At 54.5% G+C, this 25,659-nt stretch overlaps 2 protein-coding genes across 8 annotated transcripts in view; one reads left to right on the forward strand and one right to left on the reverse strand.

Annotated features, from left to right (window-relative positions):
• ARHGEF10 (Rho guanine nucleotide exchange factor 10) overlaps window positions 1-7,182 on the forward strand; it is a 76,966-nt gene extending 69,784 nt beyond the window's left edge. For 6 of the 7 annotated variants that reach the window (XM_034652374.1, XM_034652376.1, XM_034652377.1 and 3 more), the window contains 2 exons: window positions 2,902-3,024; window positions 5,484-7,182. In XM_034652374.1, the coding sequence (XP_034508265.1) occupies window positions 2,902-3,024; window positions 5,484-5,986 (626 nt within the window). In that variant the 3' untranslated portion in view covers window positions 5,987-7,182. The other variant, XM_034652380.1, reaches the window with a different exon arrangement.
• A 15,308-nt stretch (window positions 7,183-22,490) lies between these two features.
• Window positions 22,491-25,370, reverse strand: LOC117799873 (serine/arginine repetitive matrix protein 3-like). Its single transcript, XM_034652381.1, has 2 exons — window positions 24,022-25,370; window positions 22,491-22,798 (listed from the first exon to the last, which is right to left on the reverse strand). The coding sequence occupies exons 1-2, from the start codon at window positions 24,654-24,656 to the stop codon at window positions 22,627-22,629; spliced, it is 807 nt and encodes a 268-aa protein (XP_034508272.1). The 5' UTR covers window positions 24,657-25,370; the 3' UTR covers window positions 22,491-22,626.
• Between the last annotated feature and the right edge of the window lie 289 nt (window positions 25,371-25,659).

Consider the following 25,659-nt stretch of genomic DNA (forward strand, 5'->3'; position numbering starts at 1 on the left):
CGTCATCTTCCGTTCAGAGTTCTGTTCTGAAAACAGTCACACTCATGCTCTTTGGCGTAAACCACGTCACACTTCACATCGTCCAACGAATGACAGTGAACTCGTCCGTGACGAGCACGCACTTCTTGTAGAGCAGATTTCTGGGTCACAAAGGCGTAGAATTTACAGCAAATGCGTTAGAAGGAGCGTTAATTGTAAGTCTCAAGCAGTCACGGTTAGTTATCCCATGATGGAGATTTTGCCACTTTGTCCAGAATATTCAAGGGAAATTATTTTGATGGAAAAGTCCTGAGAGGTCATGTTAAATCAGGTTTTCTGTGTCCCCACTGAGTGAGTGCATTGCCTGCCAGGAGGGACCTAGCCACATAAAATGGCCAAATTAGGATTTTTTAAAAATCAGTGTAACTTAAAAAAAAAACAAACGCATTGATCACATCAAAAAGTTCAGCAAATTAAACCAGACTCAAGATTATTTGTGAATTAGGAAGGAAGACTAAGGATTGGAGTTGGTGTCCTCCTGGCTCCTGGTGCCATCCTGGGTTAGCCAGCTTCAAGTCAGTCAGCAGCTGATCCTGGGTTAGCCAGCAGCGAATCAGTCAGCCTCATCCTGGGTTAGCCAGCAGCGAATCACTCAGCAGCTGATCCTGGGTTAGCCAGCAGTGAATCAGTCAGCAGCTGATCCTGGGTTAGCCAGCAGCTGATCCTGGGTTAGCCAGCAGTGAATCAGTCAGCAGCTGATCCTGGGTTAGCCAGCAGCGAATCAGTCAGCAGCTGATCCTGGGTTAGCCAGCAGTGAATCAGTCAGCAGCTGATCCTGGGTTAGCCAGCAGCGAATCAGTCAGCAGCTGATCCTGGGTTAGCCAGCAGTGAATCAGTCAGCAGCTGATCCTGGGTTAGCCAGCAGCGAATCAGTCAGCAGCTGATCCTGGGTTAGCCAGCAGTGAATCAGTCAGCAGCTGATCCTGGGTTAGCCAGCAGCGAATCAGTCAGCAGCTGATCCTGGGTTAGCCAGCAGTGAATCAGTCAGCAGCTGATCCTGGGTTAGCCAGCAGCGAATCAGTCAGCAGCTGATCCTGGGTTAGCCAGCAGTGAATCAGTCAGCAGCTGATCCTGGGTTAGCCAGCAGCGAATCAGTCAGCAGCTGATCCTGGGTTAGCCAGCAGTGAATCAGTCAGCAGCTGATCCTGGGTTAGCCAGCAGCGAATCAGTCAGCAGCTGATCCTGGGTTAGCCAGCAGTGAATCAGTCAGCAGCTGATCCTGGGTTAGCCAGCAGTGAATCAGTCAGCAGCTGATCCTGGGTTAGCCAGCAGTGAATCAGTCAGCAGCTGATCCTGGGTTAGCCAGCAGTGAATCAGTCAGCAGCTGATCCTGGGTTAGCCAGCAGCGAATCAGTCAGCAGCTGATCCTGGGTTAGCCAGCAGTGAATCAGTCAGCAGCTGATCCTGGGTTAGCCAGCAGTGAATCAGTCAGCAGCTGATCCTGGGTTAGCCAGCAGTGAATCAGTCAGCAGCTGATCCTGGGTTAGCCAGCAGTGAATCAGTCAGCATCTCATCCTGGGTTAGTCAGCAGCTCATCCTGGGTTAGCCAGCAGCGAATCAGTCAGCAGCTGATCCTGGGTTGGCCAGCAGCTGGGCCCTGCCCGCATGCTTGTGGTTATGTTCTGGGCTGGAGGTGAAGAGGGAGTCCCAGCTGGTGCATTTCCTCCCACATGCTGAGGCTCGTTGCTGCTTCTGTTCCCTCTGTGAGTGTGTTTATTACCAGCCCGTGGAGAAGCCTTCCAACATGTGATGTGTCACTCAGTAACAACGGTTGTGAATTGGGCTCTGCTTCTGAAAGTGCCTGCACACCTGTACCTGTGTGTTTTATAGGTATTTTATAGCTGTATGCAAAAATTAGCACAGAGTGCCCACCCAGCTCCAAAACCCAGTCATTCAAATAGGCAGATGTCCAGAATTCCTGGGAACATAAACACTATTAGTTTTTAAAACATGTAAGTCTATATTGAGAAATGAAACAAATTTTTTTTTTTTTGTAGATTTTGTTTTGGGTTTTTTTGGGGGGGATCTTCGGTTTTTTTTTTTTTTTTGTCGTTACAAGAAAATTCATAAAAAACAGTCATGTTAATCTATCTTTGGCCTTTGTGTTAGACCATTTGTGTCCATGTCTCTTTTGCAAAATGGTCCTCAGGTGGAATGCAGACATACTGGAAGTAACCTTCATTTCTGCAGAAGAGAAGAAGCACGTGTTTTTAAACGCCACCTTCACTTCTCACAAGCAAACAACCGTTCTTGTCTGTGTGTCGGCGTTAGAGCCAGCAGAGGAATGCTGGGAGTCCCCGGGACTCTCGGAGGCGCGGCCGTAGCATGGTAGTGGCGAGTCCCGGGCGCCCAGAAGCACCCTCCCAGCTGGCACGGTGCAGAGCGAATGGTGTGATGTCTCTGGGCCTTGGGGCCGTGGCTATAAACCAAACCAGACAAACTGCCAAAGCCATAAAGGCCAGTGTGACTCTGCTGTTTCCTATGAACCTTTCCCAAACTGTTTCCCATGCCAGCCCCGGGCGCGTCCTCCTTTCCAACAGAAGCTGCGGGAGGTCACCTGCTGTGGCTGAGCTGTGCTGTCAGGCGCGGGCAGGGACGTCCGTCCTGGGCGCGGTAGAGCCCCTCTCTCCTGGAAGGCGTGGTGGCTCCTTCTGCAGGGTCCCCAGGACGGAAGCCCGGCCCCTCGTCTTTCCCTGTGGTGGAAGTGAGCACAGCATGTGGTTGGAGAGCCCTGGGAGGGTGTGCTTGGCACAGCGAGCACTCTGGCTGGAGGCCGGTGGTGTTTCCCGGCGGGGCACCGAGCACCTGCCCCCAGCGCGGCACGGCTGTCGAGACCGCCTCCGCATCCCTCTCTCCGTCCAGGGCCCCAGCGCCTGTCTGTGACCAGCCTGCTTGTCTGCCACGGCTTGCTGATGGTCGGCACCAGCCTGGGCTTCGTGGTGGCCTTGCCCGTCCCGCGTCTGCAGGGCATCCCCAAGGTGACTGGTGAGTAGACACCTCTGCACACCTGTGCCTCCCGGGCCCCTGTCCTGTCCTGTGCACTCACTAAGCCCTCTGTCTCTGTCACGCTTTCGCATCCTGGGAGCTGCTTAAAAGACGTAAATTTTAATTTTTTTTTCTTTTTGCATGCTCTGTAGACTATTAATTTGAATCATCAGTTCCTACTTCTGCTCTTCTGCTGTTTGTGTTAGTGGCCCTGGGAGAATCTTACCCCAAAACATGTTTTCATGTTCCCTTTATTGCCACTTACTACTTTCTGTCATTTAGATACGATTTTGCCCAATGGCAGTGGATGCTTTTTAAATTTCCTATTGCAAAGAAGGAAGCTCAGCATCTGAATAAGCTTTTTTGCAATGTTGGTAGGAGTTCAGATGGGTACAGCCTTCTCAGGAGGCAATTTGGCATTTTGGATCACGCGCCTGAGAATGCTCGTGTGTCTGGAGTCAGGATTTTTCACTTCAGAAATCTGCCTCGGGAAGCAGCCGAGCCTGTGAACGGAGCAAGGTGCAAAAAAAATATTTGACACAGCATTCAATTTTTCGTAGCACAAAATAGGACACAACTTAAAAATTAGAGGTGAAGAGATTTTTAAGAAAATGGTTGTGCTGCCATTTTAGGATATAACAAAGCAGTAAAAGTGATGTTTGTGTAGAGCTTTGAATAATACAGAAAAACACTAATTCTACAAGTAAAACCAAGATCTTAAATTTTATATTGATTAGGTGATATCAGCCATGTGGGAAAAAATCTCGGAGAAAAAGATTTGTAGGAAATTCACCAGAATGTTAGTAAGGATTCTGTTCCTACGGTTTCCTCCTAATGACAACACCAGAATATTTCATGTGACTCCAGACACCCTTCCCTCCTCAGCGAGCTGTACAGACCTATCGTCAATAGGTCTGTGGTTTACGTAAATTCAAGAGCCACCTCTTAGGTTAAGGATTCCAGTTTTGTTCATTCTTGTCTTCATTTGTGTTTTTATCATGATCCGTATATGGCGCACTCATGACATCGCATGCAATGAATACGCCTTTTCCACGGTGCCGGTGAAGGGTCAGCCTCCAGCTGCCGCCGGCCCGCGTGTGGCGCCACTCCTCCCTTCAGCGCCCCTTCCCCCCACAACTGTACAGAGCCGTTCTTCTGAGCGGCATATCCTCATTCCATTGATTTTTCTCTGTAGTCTTTCCAGTTTGTAACTTAAAAAACCAAATCTGTAATTTTGCTGTTTTTCCCATTTCCTAGAATTGCCCCCTAACATACATATTCCCCCGTAACTTTTCTTGCTTCACTGTTGCTGTCGAGATGCAGCCTTGTTAGCACGTGAGACTGGCTCGCTCACGCTCGCTGGTGCACGGACGCCTTGGGCATCCGTGCGTCTCACGTGGGTGTTTAGCTTCCCGTTTTCTGTGTTGCCTGAGAGGCCTCTGTGCGTGTCCATCTGGCCACTTCCGCTGATACTGGCCCACATTTTTCTGGGGTGCACGTGGGGCGCAAATCCCTGGCGTGTAGGAAACACATGTGCTCACCTTCCCTAGGTGGCATGGAGACGTTTTCCCCTCATTGTCATGTCAGAGGACCCCTCCCTTGCTCGTGTCTGAGCCTTCCTGCCCCTCTGCATTCCCACCTGTACCTGCGAGCTTGCCGCTCTGTTTGAGGAATGGCCGCTCACCCTGGCTAAGGAATCCTCTAATTTAATCGGCTCTGGCCAAGGTGGGATGAACGTGAGGGCTCGGGTCTTGTGTGACAAAGGGCACACACTTGCCATGTTCCTGTCACCTCACCTGTGAAGCGTTTGAAAAGCGCGGACACCCTGTTCCCACCTGACAGCACAGGGTCAGGGCGTTCGGGGACGGGGATTGATTGTTCTTTCAAAACAGATCTCTGCGTAGTTTCTGACACATGCTCTTGGGTTAAGTGAGGATTTTAAAATTAAATTCACAGCACTCTTAAATTGAAAAGTCCCTTCTAAATAAATAATTAGATAAATAGAAAAGTCTCCAATTTAATTAAAACCATAGAAGGAACTCATTCTAAACTTACAGAACCTTCTTATAATGAGAAATGGCAGGAAGCTACTGGCATTTTAAGCATCTTGTGCCTAAAATGGACACATTTCTGGCATTTAATTTTTCAGTCACAACTTAGGAAAATCGAATCTATTTCTGTAGAGCGGGTGAGGAGACCCTCATACTCGGAGCAGGAAAACAGCTATTTTACTGCTGTAAGAGTCCCATGTGGGCATTAGGAGTTTAGACCATCCCTTTGACAGCTTTCTTGGAAAAAGTCCACGCGAATGCGACCTGGCCGCTACCCTGGTTTTAAGCTGTCCGTTGGTGTCAGAGTTCTGTGTGGGCTTCTGTGGTTTGGACGAGAGAGAGATGCTTGTTGATGCCTCTGTGATCCTGTCTCTTGCACGCGGCGGCCGCGGAATGTTCCCCGCTCAGGAAGAGGCATGGTCTCCTACCACGCGCACAACGGGCCCGTCAAGTTCCTGGTCATGGCCACCGCCGCCGTCAGGACAGACAAGGACAAGCCCGCGGACAGCCCGCCACCCGGCGCGGAACCCCAGGATGAAGAGCAGGAGGCGCCCCCTGGCGAGGGGCCTGGCCTGAGTCAGAGCAGCGCGGACGCCATCTGGCTGGGAGGCTCGCTGGGCTCCGTGACTCACAGAAGCGATTTCTCCTCGTCGTCTGGGTCCCTGACCCTCTCGCAGGGCTCGGGCTCCCTGGAGCCCAGATTGGAGGAGAGTGTCGTCTATGACCTCCTGCGGCTCCCCAACATCTTGCCGAGCAGAGTGCGGCGGGCCAGGAGGGCGAAAGCCAGCTCGGTGCTGGTGGCATGCGGGGGCCAGGGCCACCGGCGGGTGAGCAGGAAGGCCCGGCAGCAGCGCCCGGAGGAGCTGGCCTCCTCTGTCATGGTCTGGCAGATCCCCCTGCTGAATGCGTGAGCCCGGGGCCCGCCGAGGCGGCGGCGTTCGTGGCCGAGGACGGCTTTCAGCTGGGTCGGGTGACCTGGGGGCTGTAGACAGTGTCTACACTGGGTGAGGATGAATTAGGTCTTTGGGGGAAGAAACGTGCAATATCATCGTGGTGGTGTTTTCGTGCTGGCCCATCCCCTCTCCACGAGCAGAGCCAGGTGCAGACACTGTGAGGGGCAGCACAGCACACAGGGCCGTCAGAAGCTGTGGGAGAGCACCCCGCTCCTGACCGCCGTGGTGTCCGTACACCCGGGACGCTCTGGACCTTCTCTTGTGTCCTGTTCCCCAGAGGATTTGCAAAGTAAGACCGTCTGGGAAAATGCATCCTCTTCAGTAGTATGGACTTATTAACAACTCTTAGAATAATAATTTGATTGGGAGTCACTGCTTTTATTTATATTGTCTTTCTTTAAATTCCGGAAAAGAGTGTGTAACAATGAAGAAAGCCAGTGAACACACGCCAGTCCAGCGGGTCTGCCGGATTGGTTTGCTTTCTGAAGTGAGCTGGGTTCTCCAAAGTGGTGTCATGTGTGTATTGTATATTTTAACAAAGTGGTATTTTTATATTGCCTTTCTATTAAAAATTAACAGTTAATGTTTTAGTCACTATATGATCTGTAACATTTCACAAATAATGTTTGCTTTGAACCAAAATGCTCAATACCTTATCAACGTTCAGACTCGAGCGTCTGTGCCACACTGTTCCTCTCTTCTCGTGTCAAATAGCATTGATGCCCGTGTTTGAAAGGTGTGCGTTTCCCTGTTGTAGGAAACGCATAGAGAGGGCGCCGGCCGGCTCTTTCGCGTTGCTAGTCAGTGTGGCCATGGGACGCGGGCCGAGGCGGGCAGCCCTGCCGTCTACTCACCCTGTCACTCCGCAGCATCCTCCGCGAGCTTGCGGCTGAGCAGTGAGTCCTGTGACACTCCGCGTGGATTCGTGTATCCGTGTTGTACTTGCTGAGGGCTTTAAAGCCATGAATGCAGGCATCACCAGAGGTAAATTTCTCAGCACTTTACAGAGGACTAAAAATGCTAATTTTATGACTTAGCCAAATATTTTCTAAGGTGCATATATACCCCCCCTTTGAAAGTAATATCTCCCTGAGCTTTCTTAAATTGTTAGCTGCTATCTTAAGTCATAAATAAAGTCTTTTTATTTAAAACTACCGTATTCGAATTGCCTTTTCTTCCCTCCTGAAACACGGAGGGGCACTTATGTTCTGGCACGTCGAGGGACTGTCTGATGGGCCCTTTCGAATTCCGGATCGCCACCTGCTGGTTTGGGAGTTTGGTACAAATTCCAGAGACAGTCACAATGTGTGTAGGAAAGCATGCTGTGATTTGAGGTAGGTGTTGAGAAACGTTCGAGAGACTCACGTACTTGCCAGTTTGTATTTTGAGTGACGTCATGAGTTGAATGAATTGAACATGAAATACAGCGGTGTCTGTTGTAGACCAGGTTCTGTAATATTTGTGCCAAGTGGAACTGGAGTTTCTCAGTGTTTTCACGGGCAGATAAAATAGATGTACTCTCGTGCATTTTACTGAAACCTGGATACTCGAAGGGTTTTGGTCTTCATCAATATCTCAAAAAACTCAAAACCACCAAGTTTTCTTACAGCATAAAGAAGTAAAAAAACAAAAACAACACCCCAAAACAGTACCAGTTGCGGTTTACATTTATGTTAGAATATTGATGTATTTAGATGAACCTCAGGTGATACCATATGTCATATTCACGTGTCAGAAGTCTGGCCAGGCTCTGTGTTGGGCTCTGGGCAGTAAAGGGCCTCCCACGGGGCTGCCATCGTCTCTTTATTCACGCACCTGCCCTACAGAGCCCTGAGCTCCTCCTGGGCTGCAAAGAGCTAGCGACAGCAATGTGCGTGGGACCCAGAGCCACGCTGCTGTGTCTGCCCCCCATGTTTGCAAGGTGACTGGGATTTGCCACCCTCCCTTGGGGTGAGGCCAGGTTCCCTTGGCCCCTCACAGCCCCTGGGACAGCAGCGGCAGTGGCTTGGAGGCCGAGGCCTGAGCTGGAGGGTCCACATGCCTCCGCGTGGGGTTGGTGCCCCGGCGGCATCCTGGGACCATTAGTGGCAGACCACAGGTGTGGGCAAGTTTGGGCCAGTCTGTGCACTCGGTGCATCCCCCAAAATTCTTGTGTTGAAATCCTAACCTCCAAGGTGGTGGTGTTAGGTGGGGGGTCATGAGGTCATGAGGGCGGCGCCCCATGATGGGATTAGTGCACATATGAAAGGGACCCCGGGAAACTCCCAGCCCCTCCACCAGGGGAGGACGTGGTGAGAAGACATCTGTGAACCAGGGAGTCCTCACTTGGCACTGGCTCTGCTGGGCCTTGATCTTGGACCAAGGGATAAAGTTCAGAGCAGCCCCCATCACTCCCATGTCCTCCCCAGGGAGGGTGCTTCTCATCTCTGCAGCCTTAAGTGCTGCTGAAGTTCAGGTCCTGTTTCCAAAAGGGAAACTTCCAGCAACCCAGCAGACAGGACTGGCACCACGTTGGTCCCCTCCGGGCAGCGATCCAGCAAGCAGAGAATGGCTCCCTCCTGGGCTGGCGGCAGGCACTGGTTACCGCGAGAAGCCAGGGTCCCACCGCAGCGGGAGCCCAGGGCTCCCCCAGGAGGCTGGTCCGGCTCCCCGGCTGTGACGAACCCTCCACTGCAGCCCCCACGGCCCCACAGGTGCGGGCAGCTCCCCCACCGAGCCACCAGCCGAAGTGCCGGCCCAGGAGGAGGGATGTCCAGAGTGGGTGGGGTGCCGGGTGCAGGCGGAGACCCTCAGTTGCAACCAGAGCAAGTTCGTGCACCTTCTCCGCATGCTGTAAGCTGGGTGCTGTGAACCCCTGAAGGAACCGAGGAGCCAACCCAGAAGTGTGGACTCTTCCTATGGGGTAAACTGTAAGCAGTGAGAGGGGAGAGACGGCGAGCCTGCAGGATGGGTCTGTCTGTGCCCTTGCAGGGGAGAAGGGAGGGCATCTGGTTCCTATGAACACCTGCGGGATGGGAGCTGTATATCCTAGGGGAGCGCAGACATATCTGCAAATCTACGTGATGCCAGTGGGACTGTCCCCGGACTCCTGGGGTGTTCAGCCACCTGCTCGGTAGGGAGTCCTCGGGGTCTTAGCCCCCCATACTTTGGACCCAACCTGATGAGGGACTCAGCTCCAGCAGCTGTCCGGGGGGTGAGTAACCCAGCTCCGAAGCTCAGCAGATCATGGGCTGCTGGGGAAATTTAAGGTAAGAGAGACAGGAGTGCAGACAAACTGCCTTCCCCTTGCTCTTGTGCAGTAGTCCTCCGGCCTCTCCTCCCCGCCGCAGCCCTCTGACCCACCCGCTTCAGCTCCCTGCCCCAGCCCTCTGGCTGCCCTGTGCACCTGTTTGAGAATAAAGCATTGGCAAGCTTGGCCCAGACAGAAGCCGTCCCTAACCTAGCTACAGGAGTGGCGTCCTATCTGGACTGACTTGGCACATGGAGAGGTGACCAGATAGAGAACAGGCCCGGCTGAATCGGGGAGCAGCTGGGTGCACCCCCAGAAGCAGTAAGACAGCAAGTCAGGAGAACTGTGATGTTCTGGAGGTTTTCGGAGACGGGAAATGTGCACACCTTGTCCTGCGGCCAGAGAACTGTTCAGGTGTAGCGGGACTCATTCAGGAGAGCGCCCTGGGGGTTGACATCAGGCCTCCCGTTCTGGGGGGGTATCCTGGGAGACACGTGGGGGTGGTGAGAAGGCCTTCCTACAACTGTCCTCTGCTTCTGTCCTCTACCTGCTCCTAAGCCCCCATCCCTGTGGGGGATGCCCCCACCTCTTGTCTCCCCATCCTGGTCAGGGATGCCCCCACCTCCTCCTGTCTCTGCCCTCTGCCTCCTTGTCAGGGGGCAGCTGGTCGGGGTTGGCTGAATCCTATCCCCCTCCCCTCCCTGCACTGACCTGCAGATGTTCCTGAGCCCCTGCAGGGACCCAGCTTTGACTTGATCCCCTTGGACTCTTCCCGCATGGCTTCCCGGGTCTGCCCCTTTGGCTGAGAACACAGTCTTTTCTGCAGGCTGAGCCTTTGGGAACACATTTTTCTGAGATCACCATTTCCTCTGCGGCCGCTTCAGACCGTGGCCCTGCAAGAGGTCCCTGTTCGGCCAGAGGGAGGAAATGTCCTAAGAGCCGGGCTGGGCCTGCTCTGCCCTGTGCGCCCCCAGGCCATGAAATTAGCGGGCCTCGCAGTGGAAGAGCCATGCCTGCCACAAAAGCCGGGATGAGTCTTCCTTTCCAGACTCCGGGGCCCCCTTCCTGGTTCCGTGAACCCCAGGCCTGCAGGCTTGCTTCCAGGGGGCTCATTGGTGCTTTGCCACTGCACAGCCCACATCAAGACAGAAGGCGTTCCCCTGGTCAGGAATGGCTGACTTGCTTCGCTTTCTGGGGTGTTTCTGACCAGCTGTAGAGAAGTGGGATTTTTGCGAATGGAGTCATCCTATTTGATTTTCTTAATCGTGTCCTGAAGCATTGTCTATCAATCAGTATTTTGTACATTCAGTTTGGTAAGCGTGTCCTAGATCCGGAGGAAAGTGGGACCATTTCTAGCCAGTTTTCTCACCCGTAAAATGGACATTATTTAAGCTCTAGAGAACTTGCAGTGTTTGGGTGGCTTTTGGATCTTACGGGCAGGAAAGTGCTTCACCAAACTGGATTTTTCTATGGGTAAGGGGTGTGGGAGTGGCTAGCATCATGGCTGATGCAGAACTTTCTGGTACACATTTTGCACTGCAAAATGCGGTCTGTGTGCACATTGTCCCCATTGCACTTACCGTCTCCGAAGAAGACTGACTGTCGGAAGATTCGAGCCAATGACGACACCGTGTTTGGACTGCTTGTAGGCACTTCACTGACGACTGGACAGTAACTGCCCTTCCGCACCCTGTGTGCGGGTTCTGATTTAGGGCACGGAGCACTTCTTAAGCTTTTCCAAACCCCTTCTCTTTCATGCCCCCCCTGCAGCACCCGTGCACGCTCATGCACGCACACACACACTTGCACACCCCCCCCCTCCGTGCTAGCTGCGCTCGCCTGCAAAGGGCCCTTGGGGCAATGTTTATTCGGGTGGAAGAAGAGAGAGACAGCCGCCAGGGCTGCCTCTCTGCTGGGGTCTGGCTTCACTGTGTTCCCTGCTGCTTCTCTCCAAAGAGCCTCGGAAAGAATTAACCCCTGAAAAGCAGGTTGGTGAGTTCTTTGGTATCTGACAGCTTTTGTTGGCTTGAAGGCACATTTCTGCAGCCTCTTCGTGGCCCGAGAATACCACGTTGGTCCTTCCAGATGGATTCAGGCGCGTCCCTCGCCCTGCAGACCTGCAGTAGGTGACACGATCCCTTGTTCCTCCTACGAAGAGGTGCTGAGCCCTGGTCCCCAGTGAGAAAGTGTGGAGCCAGGGCCCGAGGCGGGTGGCTGTCATCTTTCATGCCGGTCATGTGAGGACCCCTGCTGACCTCGCATGGTGACTGGACATCCACATGTGCGTCTCGGAGCTGTCCCGCTGCTCCGGTGTGGTTTCTGGGTGCGCCGTGCTGATTCCGAGTCTTACTCTTTGGGAATGACGTCTCTCTGCGCCCCTGTGGCCAGACACCGTGTGGATGCAGCTCCGGGGTTTTATTAAGGACAACCACCGTGTAAAGAAGATGGTCTAGATCCCACTGTGCTCGGAGAGCTCGGAGTCTTGCCAAGGGGACTGGGCGAGGAGCCGCAGAAGCTGGCGGCTGGTGACTGACAGCCGGACGGGAGTGGGCCCACGTCCATGACCAGCATTGCCAGGCACTGGGATGGCTGGGTGGGAACTGCAGGGAAAGGGGGAGGCGCAGACCCTTGGCTGGCGCTCCGTGAGGCCGCGATTGTGTAACCGGGCTGCCTGGAGCCCAGCCAGGCCGCCAAGCAAACAAACAGAAGGGCTGGAAGCGAAACCACACCACACAAAACTGCCCGCAGAAATCAGAGGTGTTAGTGATTTAGGAACTTTCCCCTCGGTGTTGGTTGTAAACTGCCGGTGATTACTAACCACCGGGAAGACTGGCTTGCGGTTTGGAGATTTCTACCAGGTCCCCTCCAGCTAAGGTCTAGCGGGTCTCCCGCAGTTTGGGTTCCCACAGACCACCCTGTGCAGAGCGTCACTGCTGAGCCCTGGAGAACTGGCTGCCTTCTAGGAGGAACCAAACACGCGGACAGTGTGGTGTTCCAGAAGGCCGCGTGATGGTGAAGGGAGAGCCCAGGGAGGTGGCGGTGAGTGTCAGGGAGGGGCGCGACGGGGAGGGCAGATCCGAGTTGCTGGCGGAGGAGGAGGGGATGTGCCCTGGGTCCCCACGGGTCCTGCTTCGGTACAGGGGCTGCACGCAGAGCTGGGGGGACCCTGGGAAGGGAGGATGCAAGAGTCTGAGAGGCGACCAGTGAAGTGCTCTCTCCACCCCACGCTGACAGGTGAATTCTCCGAGGTTCTGGGGTGCAGGGGTGTGGATGTGTGGCTCACACGCACGCATGCATGCATACACGCAGAGAGAAAGCACTGAGTGCCTTGTTCCAGGTAGGTAAGTAATGGAGAGTTATTTATCTTTTTCTGCTTATCAAAAAATCATTGCTTTTTTTTTTTTTTTCCCCTGTGGTGCCCAATGCGTGGTATTCCTGTCCCGTCCTCTCCAGTTCAATGGTTCTAAACTGGGAGTGATTTGTGCCCCACCCCTGACATTGGCAATGTCTGGAGATATGTTCATTGTCGTTACTTTTGGGGGGCAGTGACAGAGGAATGGACCGGGCAGCAGGCAGGCCGAGGTCGGAGAAGCTGCGGGGCGACCCCGGTGCACAGGATAGCCCCTCGTCAGCCGTGCCGTGGCCGAAGCACCGTGTCTCCATGTTCTTCCACTCCATGGGAGATCAGTTGCTCGATTTCTTTTTTTGGTGTGAACATATGGGATTCCTGCTCTGTTCTCAGATGTCCCAGTCTCCTTACTGCATTTGTCTGGCTTCAGCACTGTTGTTCTAATTTGGACATAAAAATAACTTGTTTAGGGGGCTGCCTGGGTGGCTCAGTTGGTTAAGCACCAGATTCTTGATTTCGGCTTAGGTCATGATCTCAGGGTTGTGAGATCGAGCCCCGTGCCGGGCTCCACGCTGGGTGTGGAGCCTGCTTGGGGTTCTCTCTCCCTCTCTCTTGTTCTCACTCTCCCTCTGCCCCTCCCCCACCCCAGTTCACGCTCGTGCTCATGCACTCTCACTCTCTAAAAAAATAAAAATTAAAAAATTAAAAGCTCTTCAAAAAAATTCCTTGTTTGGGTCCTGACGCAGAACTCTTGATGGGGACTAACAGATGTGAACAGTGGCAATGAGCCCATTTGAGCAAGACATAATATAGTGGTGGATTTATAGCTAAAAGCAGATTTGGATTTGTACTTAGCCAACAGAGAGAAAGAAAAACTCCTGCTGGCCACATCCCGTTTTAGGCACGTCCCACGTATGCACCTCCAGATTTATACCAATGGTGAGCTTGGGGTCGGTCTCCCACGGAGTCAGAGATTTGAGACTGACTCCACTACCGAATGCCTCAAAGGGCAGAATTTCTTTAGACAAGGCTCCACAGGCTGGGTTTTGTGGATCCCTAGGGGCCGTGGTTGACCACCAGGGGCTATGAATTTCCAGGAAGAATACGCAACTGGTGTGCTGGCTGGTGTGTGTGTCTGCATTTCCTGCCCCAGGAAAAAGCTCATACGTTCCTTCTGTCCAAGTTAGTCACCAGAACATTATTTGAAGCCACCTTCCTGGTTTGTGTCTGCATTGTGAAACTTCTTTTTGCTTTTAAAAAATAACAGATGAGGGGTTAAGACCAGAGGCTTTGAAATTCGAGATTTTATTTATTTTTATTTATTTGTCAGAGAGAGAGAGAGCGAGCACACAAGCGGGGAGAGCAGCAGGCAGAGGGACAGGCAGGCTCCCCGCTAAGCAGGGAGCCAGTTGCAGGACTTGATCCCAGGTCCTGGGATCATGACCAAGCGGAAGGCAGATGCTTAACCCACTGAGCCATCCAGGCAGCCCAGAGGCTCTGGAATTCAAATGCGAGCTTTACCACTTAGGCTTGCTAAACATCCAGCTCTGGGTGAATTACGTCTGTGAGCCTCATTTCTGTCATCTGTGAAATGGACTTAGTTCCTGCTTCCCAAGGGTGACAGGATTTAAACAAAGTGATGGGTGAAGGTCTCACTCGGTGCCTGGCATGTGGTCGGTGTGCAGCAGACAGCAGCTGTCTCTGAGGGATGCTCTTTCCCTCTGGATCTCCGTGTCCGGCATGCAGTCCTGCCGTCCGCGATCATTCTGGTTATCCCGCGATTCTCTCACTTCTTGGTGGATATGTTCATTCTTTCGGCAAGTACGGCAAGCGGGCGGTGGGCGCTGACTGGGAGCTGCCCACGCAGCCAGGACCGAGGCCACACACTCCCTCTGGTCGTCTCTGCATTGTGCTGGGCGGCTCCATGGCTCTCACCCACCTCAGCGTGCCGGGTGGCGGGCTGAGTAGTGGCCCCCACAGATGACCACATCCTCGTCCTCGGCTCCCGTGAATGTGTTTCCTTACATGGCCAAAGGGACTTAGCAGACACTAAATTAAGGATCTTGGGATGGGGGGAGAAGCCTGGATCATTGGGGCCCAGCACAGTTGCCAGGGTCCTGGCAGGGGAGAGGCGGGCGGGTCAGAGAAGCAGACAGGCCAGGGAGGGGGCCGCAGGTGGCCCGCTGCTGGCTGTGAAGGCAGAGAAAGGGGCTTCCGCATGCTGGAAATGCCAGCAAACATGTTCTCCCCTCAAGTCTCCAGAAGGACCCAGCCCCTGCCAATGTCTTGACTTCAGCCCAGCGAGGCCCAGGTCGGGACTCTCACTTGCGGAACCGTAAGAAATAAATTAGTATTGTTTGATGCCACTAGTTTTCTGGCGATTTGTCACAGCAACCACGGGGAGCCTGTACAATCCTTTAGATTAAGAACACAAGTTTTTATTCGCATGGGACTACGCCCGATAGGGATGCGATCAGACGGGCCACCACACGAGGGTCTCTGAGAAGGCTTTAGTCATCCGTTTACATTGTCCCAGGGCATGAAAGCCTTTCAGGGTGAAGGGAGGATAGGACAGCAAAACAAAGAGTCCAAAGGGTCTTTTTACCACTGGGAGGAGGGGACGAGAAGGTGCCTCCTTCAGGCAAGACCCAGGAGGGTTCTCTGATGGCCTGGCCTCCACCTTCTGCAGGGTGGGGCCGCAGTCTGGGGTGGACTTTTCCAGGTCTGGGACCCCTTCCCTGACTTCCTGCTCTCTGTCGTGTCTGCTTTGCCTGCCGAGCGCAGGCGGTGGGGAGGTGAGGGTGACCTGGCCTCAGCAGGGGGCTCTGAGAGCTCCAACCCACCTCCTAGGTGCTCCCAAAGCACACCTGCAGCCTGGGGGGTTTTCGGTGTCCAAGGACAGACCCCAAATGCAGGCCCCTTGACCTCAGGCCAGAGGCCTTGTGGACATGACACGTTCCTGTTCCTGTTCTCCGAGGCAGCTGAGGTGCGGTTTGGGGGGCAGACCCGGCTCTGGAGTCCCCTGGCCTGCCCAGCACCGTGAGCTCCACCTGCAGCCTCTTCTCTGCAGGGGACCCTGTGCACTCCCACGGTCCCGCGAGGTGAGGGCGGTCCATCCAAGGGAGCCGGCACAACCCCTTCAGAACGCACCCTCCTAGGACAAGGCCCTGCCCCGCGGAGGCCCGAGGCCCAGGGCCCGACCCCGTGGCCAGGCAGGGAAGAGCGGGCGGTGGGGGGCCGCTGAGAGGCTTTGCTTGGCAGCGGAGAGGAGACAGCTGGAAACAAGGGGCTGGTGGAGCCACGGGATGTCCAGCAGAGACTGTGGAACTCATTCCCCGAACAGACTCGTCCAAAGTAATCACATGCAGGTTTGTTTTTTTTTTTCAGTTTTGAGAGCAAAACAATACACTTTCAAGGGGAAGCAAAAGGCACAGAGAACAAGACAATCAGGCAGAGCTGATTCGGGGGATGGGCGGTGTATGTCTTCCTCTCTGTTTCTCTAAGGGGCCTGCTATGCACTGAAGGCCTGGGCCCCCAGATTCACTGGTTGAAGCCCTAACCCCAGCAGGGTGGCACCTGGAGAGGGGTCTTTGGGGGTCAAGGAGGGGCAGATGAGGTCATGAGGGTGGGGCCTGGGCCGGGATGAGTGTCCCCATCACAGGAGGAAACCCCAGAACTTACTCTCTGCCACGTGAGTATGCAGCCAAGGCCCCCCCCTCCCCAGCACTGACCTGCCGCCCCCCGGGAATCCTGGACTTCCCAGCCCCCAGACCAGGCAGAAATAAAGGAAGGAAGGCGTATTTGTTACAGCAGCCAGGCTGACTAGGGCAGAGCGGGAGAGCAGGTGCAGCTGGAGTCTGTTCACGCTGCAGACGCGCCAGACCGCGTGCTGGGAGCTGGTCCCTGCGCTGGAAGGACAGGGCAGGCAGGGCGGGGACAGACCCCCCACCAGCGGCTTTCGGAGCTCGCACCCACCCAGCAGCAGGGTCTGGGCAGAGACGCTGGGGAGAGGAGGTAGCACCGGCTTCAGAGAGGCCGCCTCTGCGCAGGCCTTGACCTCAGGTGGGAGCGCTAACAGGACCTTCCAGGTGGAAGGGCTGGAGACTGCGCAGGGGTGGGGAGGACCACCGGACATGCAGCCTCTCATGCCCTGACATTCCAGCACGAGACCCTTGCGTGTTGGTTTCAGGAGGCTCCCAGCGCCATCTCGGCAGAAGGGTCCAGAGGCGCAAAGGTTCTGACGATTATGGGTGGTTTCCAGGAACAGCTCACCCAAGTTGGGTGGCGTCCCCGGCGGGGCTGCAGGCAAAGACGCACAGCCTCTGATGAAGCTCTGTGCTGCCCTCTTTACCCAGGGGGCCCCTCCCACAGACGCCCCAGGTGGGACCCCACTGGATGCCCGGGGTGCGGAGACCCTGCAGGAAGCAGAGACCCCTCAGGGGGAAGCAGGTGGAGCTGGAAAGGGTGGTGGCCAGCCCCAGCTCGGCCCGCCCCTCCCCTGCCCTCCGGCCGCCTGGACCTCCCGCTGCAGAACAAAACAGCCCTGAGAGGTGGGTGGGGCGGCCAAGAGGAAGGGGGGAGCCCTCCCCACACCGCAGCACCCAGGACAGTCATTCCTCCCGCAGAAGCTGCCGCCTGCTTCCCAGGAGGCTGAGAGCAGAGGCCGGGGCGGAGGAAAACAGCAGTGCCCTCCTCAGTGTCCTGCACCTTCGTAAACATAAAATCAGGAGCATCCTCACGTCCGGAGAGGTCGAGGTTTCAAAGAGGCCGTCCAGGTTTGATGTCTGTGTTTTTCAAGAGTGGTTTCCTGGCACCCGCTGGAATCCCAGGGAGCGGCAGGAAAGAGCCGTCAGGTGACGGGCTGCTCATTCTGCATGGATTTACTGGGGACCTTTTAGAGCCCACGTTCAGACCTTCCTCCCCTCGCCCCAGACCGATGTTTCACAAGTGCGCTGCCTGATTCCACCATAAGACCCTGTCTGGAAAGGCGGTGGACCGGAGAATTCCGCCCGCGCCCACCCTGGTGCCGTGGTCTGGGGCTCCGCAAGGAGGAGCCGACAGCGGGCCCGTCCGCAGCCGGGGCCTGGAGCTGCGTGTGGCGGGAGGTATGGCCTGGGCCGCGCCGCCTCCCGGACCCCCGCCGGACCCGCAGTGCCCAGCAGTGTGCGCAAATGTGGGTGGCGTTTTGAGAGTGGTCGCAGGCCTGTTTAGCTTCATACTAAGGAAAGGGCTTCGTATTTTGTATGTTGTTTCTAAATTCTCCTTTTCTACCAATTCATTTCTATTGTATTTTGGAAAGGCCAGTCCACAATCAATTATAAGTAAGAACAAAAAACCCTGATTGCTCACAGCAGACAGTTGGAAAGGCGCTGCTTTCACAGAGAAGACACAGAACCTTTGTGTTAGTTTCCCAGGGCTGCGTGAGGAAGCACCGCATTGGGGGGCGGGGAGGCTTGAGACAACAGAGATTGACACTCCCAAGGTCCCGAGGCCAGTCTGACTCCCTGTGTCACTGGGCCACGCCGTCTGAGGGCTGGTAGAGGACCCGGGCCCCCCGTGTTTCCAGCATCCATGGCATCCATCATTCCGATCTGTGTCTGTCTCCACTCGCTCCCTCTGTGCCCGTCCACACCTGTGATCGCACCTCCTCCTGGAAGGACACTTGTCATGCATTAGGGCCCACCCTGTGTCCTCGTGTTAAGTTGGCTGCCTTCAGAAACACCCCTCTCCAGGGGCGCCTGGGTGGCACAGCGGTTAAGCCTCTGCCTTCGGCTCAGGGCGTGATCCCGGCGTTCTGGGATCGAGCCCCACGTCAGGCTCCTCCACTGTGGGCCTGCTTCTTCCTCTCCCACTCCCCCTGCTTGTGTTCCCTCTCTCACTCACTGGCTGTCTCTATCTCTGTCAAATAAATAAATAAAATCTTTAAAAAAAAAAAAAAAAAAAGAAACACCCCTCTCCAAACAGGGTCCATTCTGAGGTACTGAGGGGTTAAGATTCCAACATATCTCTATGGGGGGGTGGGGGCACAATTTAGCCCATAAGAACCTTTAAGTTAGGCTTGTTTAAAGTGTCCTTTTTTTTTTTTTAAAGATTTCATTTATTTATTTGACAGAGAGAGAGTGTGCACAGAAGCAGGGGGGGAGAGGGGAAAGGGTAGGGAGAGGGGGAAGCAGACTCCCCACTGAGCAGAGAGCCCGATGCGATGCGGGACTTGATCCCAGGACCCTGGGATCATGACCTGAGCCAAAGGCTGATGCTTCACCACTGAGCCACCCAGGTGTCCTGGATAAAGTGTCCTTATTCAGTTTACACTTTTGAGGATTTACTAATTAGACTTTTACTAGGTAAAAAGAACATGAAAAAATAAAACATTTGTTTGCAGTCACTGTGTTATCAGTGGTGAGGGCAGTAACAGGGACACACTTGGGTTTGGGTTTCGTTTAATCTTGCACATCATCTAAGCTATTGCTCACATTCTTTATGTCGTGATATCAACGTGATTTAGAAGAGAGTTGAGAACGACTTGCCTCCTGGCCCTGGGGACCCGCCTTCCCGGCGTGGTGGTCAAGGCCTGCTTGCACCACGTTCCTCCCGCTGCACCCACACCCGCACTGGCTTCCCCACTGTCCTGCTTGTTGAGCTGGAGCAGATCTGCCCCAGCCCTTCACCTCCTAGAGCTATGGGCAAGCAGCCCGAGATTCCTGTCCGGAAGGTTCCCTCAGGCCCGTGGTATGCAGTAGGAGCGTTGAGCAGAATGGTTCTGGGGGCAGGACTTGTCCCCACGTTGCATGACCAACACCCACCCCACCCCTGACCTTGGGCGACTCACGTCGATGCAAGAGGACAGTTTGAGCTCCAAAAGTGAATCTTTAACCCACAGCACAAAGTATTTCTGGGGTTGGGGTGGAAATCAATGTGGTGGGATGAAGCCATTAAGATGGGCTAGGGAACCAATTTTATTTTTAACACACTGATTCCTGTTACGTGAAGTACGGTTTTTGTGCTCATCAACCTTCTTGGTTTTTACTCCAAAGATTGGATTCATTCATTCGAGAAGACAGTGCTTCGTTGTGAATATGAGGAAGGGCTTTGGGGCAGGGCAGGGTTAGAATCCCTGCTCCACCTGACATGAGAGTTACATTAACTCTTTGTGGGTCCAGGTTCCTCCACCACTGAACGGAACTGGTCCCCCCTCGGGCGGTGCGTGAGCAGATGTACGCTGGGTATTCTGTGGTATATACACACTTACACGTGGGTATAATACAGAGATGTAGGTGAAATCATATTTCACGGCAAAGAACTTGCTCTAACATTATGAAGACGTTCCTTGAAAACATTTAAAAATAACTATTAAATTTTTACATGTTTTCCAAAAGAAGGTTTACCAGTATCAGCGCTAAAGCACTTAATGGCCTTTTAGTGGTTGCCCGTATTTACTCAGGTGACAAGAATTTATTGCCCCCGGGTGGCCTGTAGCCTGGTGAAGGCCAGGGCAGGCCAGGCCCCAGCATCCCCGGCAGAGCGTGGTGGAGGACGGCAGGAGGGAGACATTCAGTACAGTAACGCACCGGCCTCCCGTGGATTCCACAAGCACTGATCGTAACTTGCTCTGTAAGGCTGAAAAGACGGGTCTCTGTTGTCCTATTCAAATCAGGAGCACCACGTATCCTCCCACACCAGGGACTGTCCGTAACATAAAATGTTTGCAGTGACATCACAAGTACACAGTCAACATGTGTTCACGATCGTAGTCCGCCGTCAACAATATTTCCTGGTATGGAGGAACACACCCTTCTGAGTGTAAAACTCTCAGGCACTGGCTAATGAGAAAGTTTAGAAAGTTGGGAAAACTCAAGGCACGAGGTCCAAAGAGCTTTACAATATTCAAGAAGTAGTTTTCCAAACATTGCAAACGGACCGAGTCCATCAGGGCCGAAGGGGGCAGCCGAGGTGGGGAAAGGCGGGTTTCAGGGAGCGCGGTGGAAAAGATGGCCTCACATTCGTACGGTGTGGGCAGAATTTTTAAATGCAGCAGGGGATATTGTTTCCACACCAGCACACAGATATTCTGATTAATTTTTCATGCCAAGAGACTCAAAGTACTTTGTAGCAATTGGATCAATTCCTGACAGCTACTGGAGTTTAATTGCTTTTTTTTTTTTTGAAAGGCGGAGCGCATAAACTCTTATGGACATTAAATCTTTGGGGAAATTATCTGCTTTCTGGTATCAGCCCCGGTAGGAAAATGGTATCTCGCATCCTGACAGGGCTCAGAACTCGTGACTCGTTGACAGCCAGGCACCTCTTCAGTGTCCAAGTCCTGCCGTGTATGATGAACACAGTCTGGGGGAGAGCACAGAACTGGGGTGTAGAATGTGTTGCTGACAGTCACCCAGATGGGCCGGGGCAGACTCAGAAGTGAGGAGTGGAGCTGGCCTCCCCCTGGAGTTAAGCCCCACGGCGCTGAGTGCATTGCATGCATCACCCTGGTCATTCCCCTGGGAGGGGACAGTCCTATCCCCGATTTACAGAAGAAGAGAGCGGAGCACAGAGAGGTCAAGTGTCTTGTTCAAAATTCTTAACACTTGCACGTGGTGAAATGGGTGTTTCAGATCCCGCCTGCGGAATTCCAAAACTGTGCTCTCTCTGTTTCTCCACGCAGCTTCCAAATGGGGTTCAGAGTCCCCCAGGCCTGGAGCCCCGGCTACTAGACCCCAGCATTCAGGAGGTCGTAGACCAGCTTACCCAGGACAGTCGTGAGTTGCATTTCCATTTTCCACAGCTCTGCCCGGTGATATATTTGTACACTTCCTCAAAGCGGCCATGCACGATTTGGCTCTTTCTGAGCAGTGGAAAATTTAATATAGTAAAATAATATTATTCTTGAAGTACTCTTGAAATAGATGTTATTTAATGTTTAAGTTAAGTCCTTCTTCTTTTTGATATTATCATATCCCATGTTCGATTTCAGGAATTTGGGAAGTCCCTGTAGTTTGAATGAACTCCTAATTAAACACATGGATTGTTCCTCTGCAATTTCCATTGACCAAACTGGGGCCGTAGTACATTTTTTAAAATAAAACATGTAAAGTCTGAAAATGGATGGGGTTCCCCAGACACCTTATCTACCAGATGGTGTAGGGGATGGATGGATATTTTAAGTTAATTCATTTATTTTTTTCTTTCATTCAATAAACATTTACTGAGAACCTAATATATGGCAAGCATTGTAAAGTGGAAAGAAAAGCTAAATATGACATATTACCTGACCTCGGGAAGTTTGAAGAATGTTAGAGAAGACAGGACAATACTTCACTGGCAATAGCACCAATGGTCAGGGAAAGCTTAGTGGCCACAAAAGTGGGTGGGGAAGCCAGATGGAGCTGTGACTCTGGGTCAGCCTCAAGTTTCTCTGGAAAAGAGTGGGAGCAAGGCCTGCATGCACTACTGGAGAAATAAATTTAAACTCCTCCAGGCGTCTTTAAGTCAATGGTGTAGGGTGAGCTAGTCTCCCCTCCCCCATGGTCTCTATGCGGAGGTAAACAGACATCCACTAAAAAGATCCCAGTAGATTTTGGAATATTTTTGGAGTGAATAGAACAAAATACAAATGGAGCGTGATGGGAATGATTTCAGCCCCCAGAAGATCTGTTACTGCTAGAGTTAACTGATAATGTAAAAATATCCCAATAGTTTGCTTGGTTTCTGCTGCCTTTGATCCAAATCCAGACTTTAAATATTCTACTTGGCCACTGAATGAAAATGTTTTTTAAGGATGTTCTCAGAGTCTTAGCTCTGGTACTGAGATCCAAAAGCCTCCTGGCATAGTAAACTGGCAAAGACTGTCAGAAGCAAAATTCGAAACAAAGTAGAGTCTGGGGCTCTCTGAGCCTATGGAAATCTAATCAACCTGATTTCGCACAAAATCTTTAAAAATAGCATTTACCATCGGGGTCCAGTCTTAATTAGAACTGACCTCGGCAGGAAGCAGCTGTCTGTAGGAATAAAAGGCAGCTGAAGTCAGAGGAAATGTCTTCCTCGTCCACTGGCAGGTCTTTGGGGACTTTGCTCTCCCCCTTCTCGGTGAGGTCCAGAGGGTCCCTCCTGTCTCCATGCCGGCCGGCCGGAGCTGCAGGGAGTTGGGGATGCTTGAGGCCACACTTTCACGTTTCCTCCAGATTCCTTCTTGAATCTATAAGGAGGCAGGCAATAGGTTTTTAACCACTAAATATGTCATCAACGCATGGTCTCTAATTTCACAAAAATATTTAAACACTACATTCTATTATCTCACGGTTTTGCAAAGGATGGGCGGGGGAGGGGAAGTTGGACACAAAAGAGTGTGGCCTTTGGCAGAGACCAGAGCGCGCCGGCGGGAACCTGGTCTTGGCTTCTTGTGGGGTAGGTGGGGGGATTCAAACAGTATTCACGAGGTACAGCCGGGGTCGGCTCGCAGTCGGCGCCCCTCCGCGTGGGGCCGTCGTGGCGCCGCTCTCCACGCCTCGAGCGCCCGCATCTGCAGGAACTCGCGGGGTTCTGGAAAGGGTTAAGCGAGGGCCCGGCAGCTGGCGGGCCGGGCGCGCCGAGGAGGGCCCCGCGCGGAGCCGCAGCCCTCTCCCGGGAGCCGGGACTGGCGGCGGCGCGGGCTCGCGCTCCAGCCCGGGCTGCGCGCCCGTGTGCACGCGCGCCCGGCGGAGGCTGTGGCCGCTCCCGCCCCCGCGGCTCGAAGCCTCGGCGCGCTCCGCTCCTCGGAGCGGCTGGGCCTCCACGGACGAGGGTGAGTGCCCAGACCCCGCCGCCCTCTCCGCGGCGGGCTGGGGGAGCGCGCTTCCCCGGGGACGACGGCGCAGGGGGTACTCGCCGGCCCGGGCTTGGCCGTGCCGAAGGACCCCGGGCACTCGGGAAGCAGCCAGAGGGACACTGGGCGCTCGCAGGCGCGCAGGAAGGAGAGGAGGGCTCCTGGGCGCTCACGGGCGCGCGGGAAGGAGCGGAGGACCCTCCCGGGCACACTCACGGGCGCGCCGGAAGAGCCGGAAGAGCCGGAAGACCCCCCAGGCGCTCGACGGCGCGCGGGAAGATGCTTGGGAACCCGCGGGGTGCTCGCACAGGTGCGCGGGAGGCGGCCGCCCCGCCCCCGAGCGCTCTCACAGGTGCGCGGGAAGAGGCCCGCGCGCATGCGCGCCGGAGACCACCGACTTGGGCACCACGTCCGGGCTCGGGTGGGCGCGGGGGTGGAGGGCGAGTCGCAGAGAGGCGAGGTAGGGGTGGGCCCCGAGGACGGAAGGCAGTGGCCAAACGCCCCCGGAGGCGTAGGACTGGGGAAGCACGGGTGGGAAGGGGTGGCTGCCGACGTGGGGGAGGTGGCCTGGGGTGGCCCTGCTCTCGGTGGAGGTGTGGGCAGAGGGGTGGGCTGACCTCCGTGTCATCCCGGGGGCGCCCGCGTGGAGGTGGGAGGCCGATCCGCGGGGACTCAGCAGGAAGAGGGTGGCCGCCTCCCGCAGGGCGTGCCGGTGGCGGGGAGGCGGTTGGGACTCGGGAGCCGCGCTGGATCCCGAGGACCACGAGCCCCCGCGCTGCCCCCATGGTGACCGCCTCCGGGGAAACAGTAGCTCGGCGGGGGTGGTGGGCGGAGGCGCCCGGTCGCCGTGGCCACGTTTGCGGCTGGCGCAGCCGGGGGTCCGCGCTTTCTTAGGGGCTGGCCCGGGCCTGCGCGCTGCGCCTCCGAAGCGCGTTGTTCGTGGGGCCTCAGGAAGCGGGAGAGAGGTCCCTCGCGGACCCGGGGACGCGGAGGGACGTGCTCCACGTCCGCCGGCGCCTCGCTGTTTCTCCTCCTTACGCCGCTCTGCGCCCTCTGGCCGCCCTTCGGGACCCCAAGCCCCGCGGGGTCTCAGGCCTCCGCCGCTGCCCGCGGTCGCCCGCGGCTCGTTGGGGGAGGGGGGGCCTCTGGGCCAGTGCGCCGCGGGCGCTCCCTTCTCGCGCAGCCTTTGCCCCAAGACCGAGCCGGGCCGCGCGGTGCCGGCGCTGGTGGCCTGTGCGAACGTGCCCGACATCACGATGTGGCGGGGGATGACGGCTGCGCGTAACCGGCTCGCCCTGCGCCATCGACTCTAACACGAGGGGAGTTTAAATGCCAGCCACGCTTCCCGCCCCGTCGGCACCCCCACGTGCTGGGGACCCCTGCCTCCTGCGCGGGACTGCGCAGTTCTTGGGGGAGGGTCCCTAGCTCAGGCGTGAGGGCTCCCATAGCATTAAATCAGGAAGGTTTCCAATAATTCCAGCACCTCTTAATTTCCTACAAAACCATATTTTCAATCTCCACCCCCCCATATTTATTCTAAGAGAGAAGAGAAAGAACAAACCAATTTGATAAGACGCTTCATTTCTGCTCAAACCACTAAAGGCATGTGACCAGTAGGTCTTAAATGCGTGTGCATCCCGCCGGAGCATTGAGGGAATGAAGAGTTCGCCCTGTTCCCGGCCTGTTCTCTGGCCGCTTCCCTCCATCTCATTAAGTAGCAGACTCTAATTAGGAACTCCTAATGGATGCCAGCGTTGCCCTTGAGCCTTTTATCCTGAGCTAATGGCGTCCTATTATTAGAATACCTCTCTCCACACCCCAAAACCCACAGAAAACAGCTTTCCCCTGCCATTAGATTTCTGCCGGGGACAGGCCATTGTCTGCAAATTTATGGTAATTGGCATTCCAGCCCTCTCTTCTGGGGATAACTAAGCAAAATTTTAATGAGATAGAAAGTCTTTTGAGCTTTTAGAGTCAACTGCACAGACATTGCTGATAATATAATAAGAACGATTTTGCCAGTATTTAAGGTAGTCTTGGTTTGGGAGGGGAGAAAAAAGTTAAATGCTGTGTTATCTTAGCCTGAGACTAAATGCAGGCCGGGTAATTGTGTGTACATGTGGTCATCGTGCCTTTCTGGTGATTGGGCGTTCATTCAGGGAAGGCCTTACCTTGTTGACTCTCAGCACTTTGCCTGTTAGTGGGAGGACGGAAGGATCTGGAATTGTGGTGATATCTCTGAACATCTTTCCAGA

This window comes from Ailuropoda melanoleuca, unplaced genomic scaffold, assembly GCF_002007445.2.
Source record: "Ailuropoda melanoleuca isolate Jingjing unplaced genomic scaffold, ASM200744v2 unplaced-scaffold5927, whole genome shotgun sequence".
Classification (NCBI taxonomy): Eukaryota; Metazoa; Chordata; class Mammalia; order Carnivora; family Ursidae; genus Ailuropoda; species Ailuropoda melanoleuca.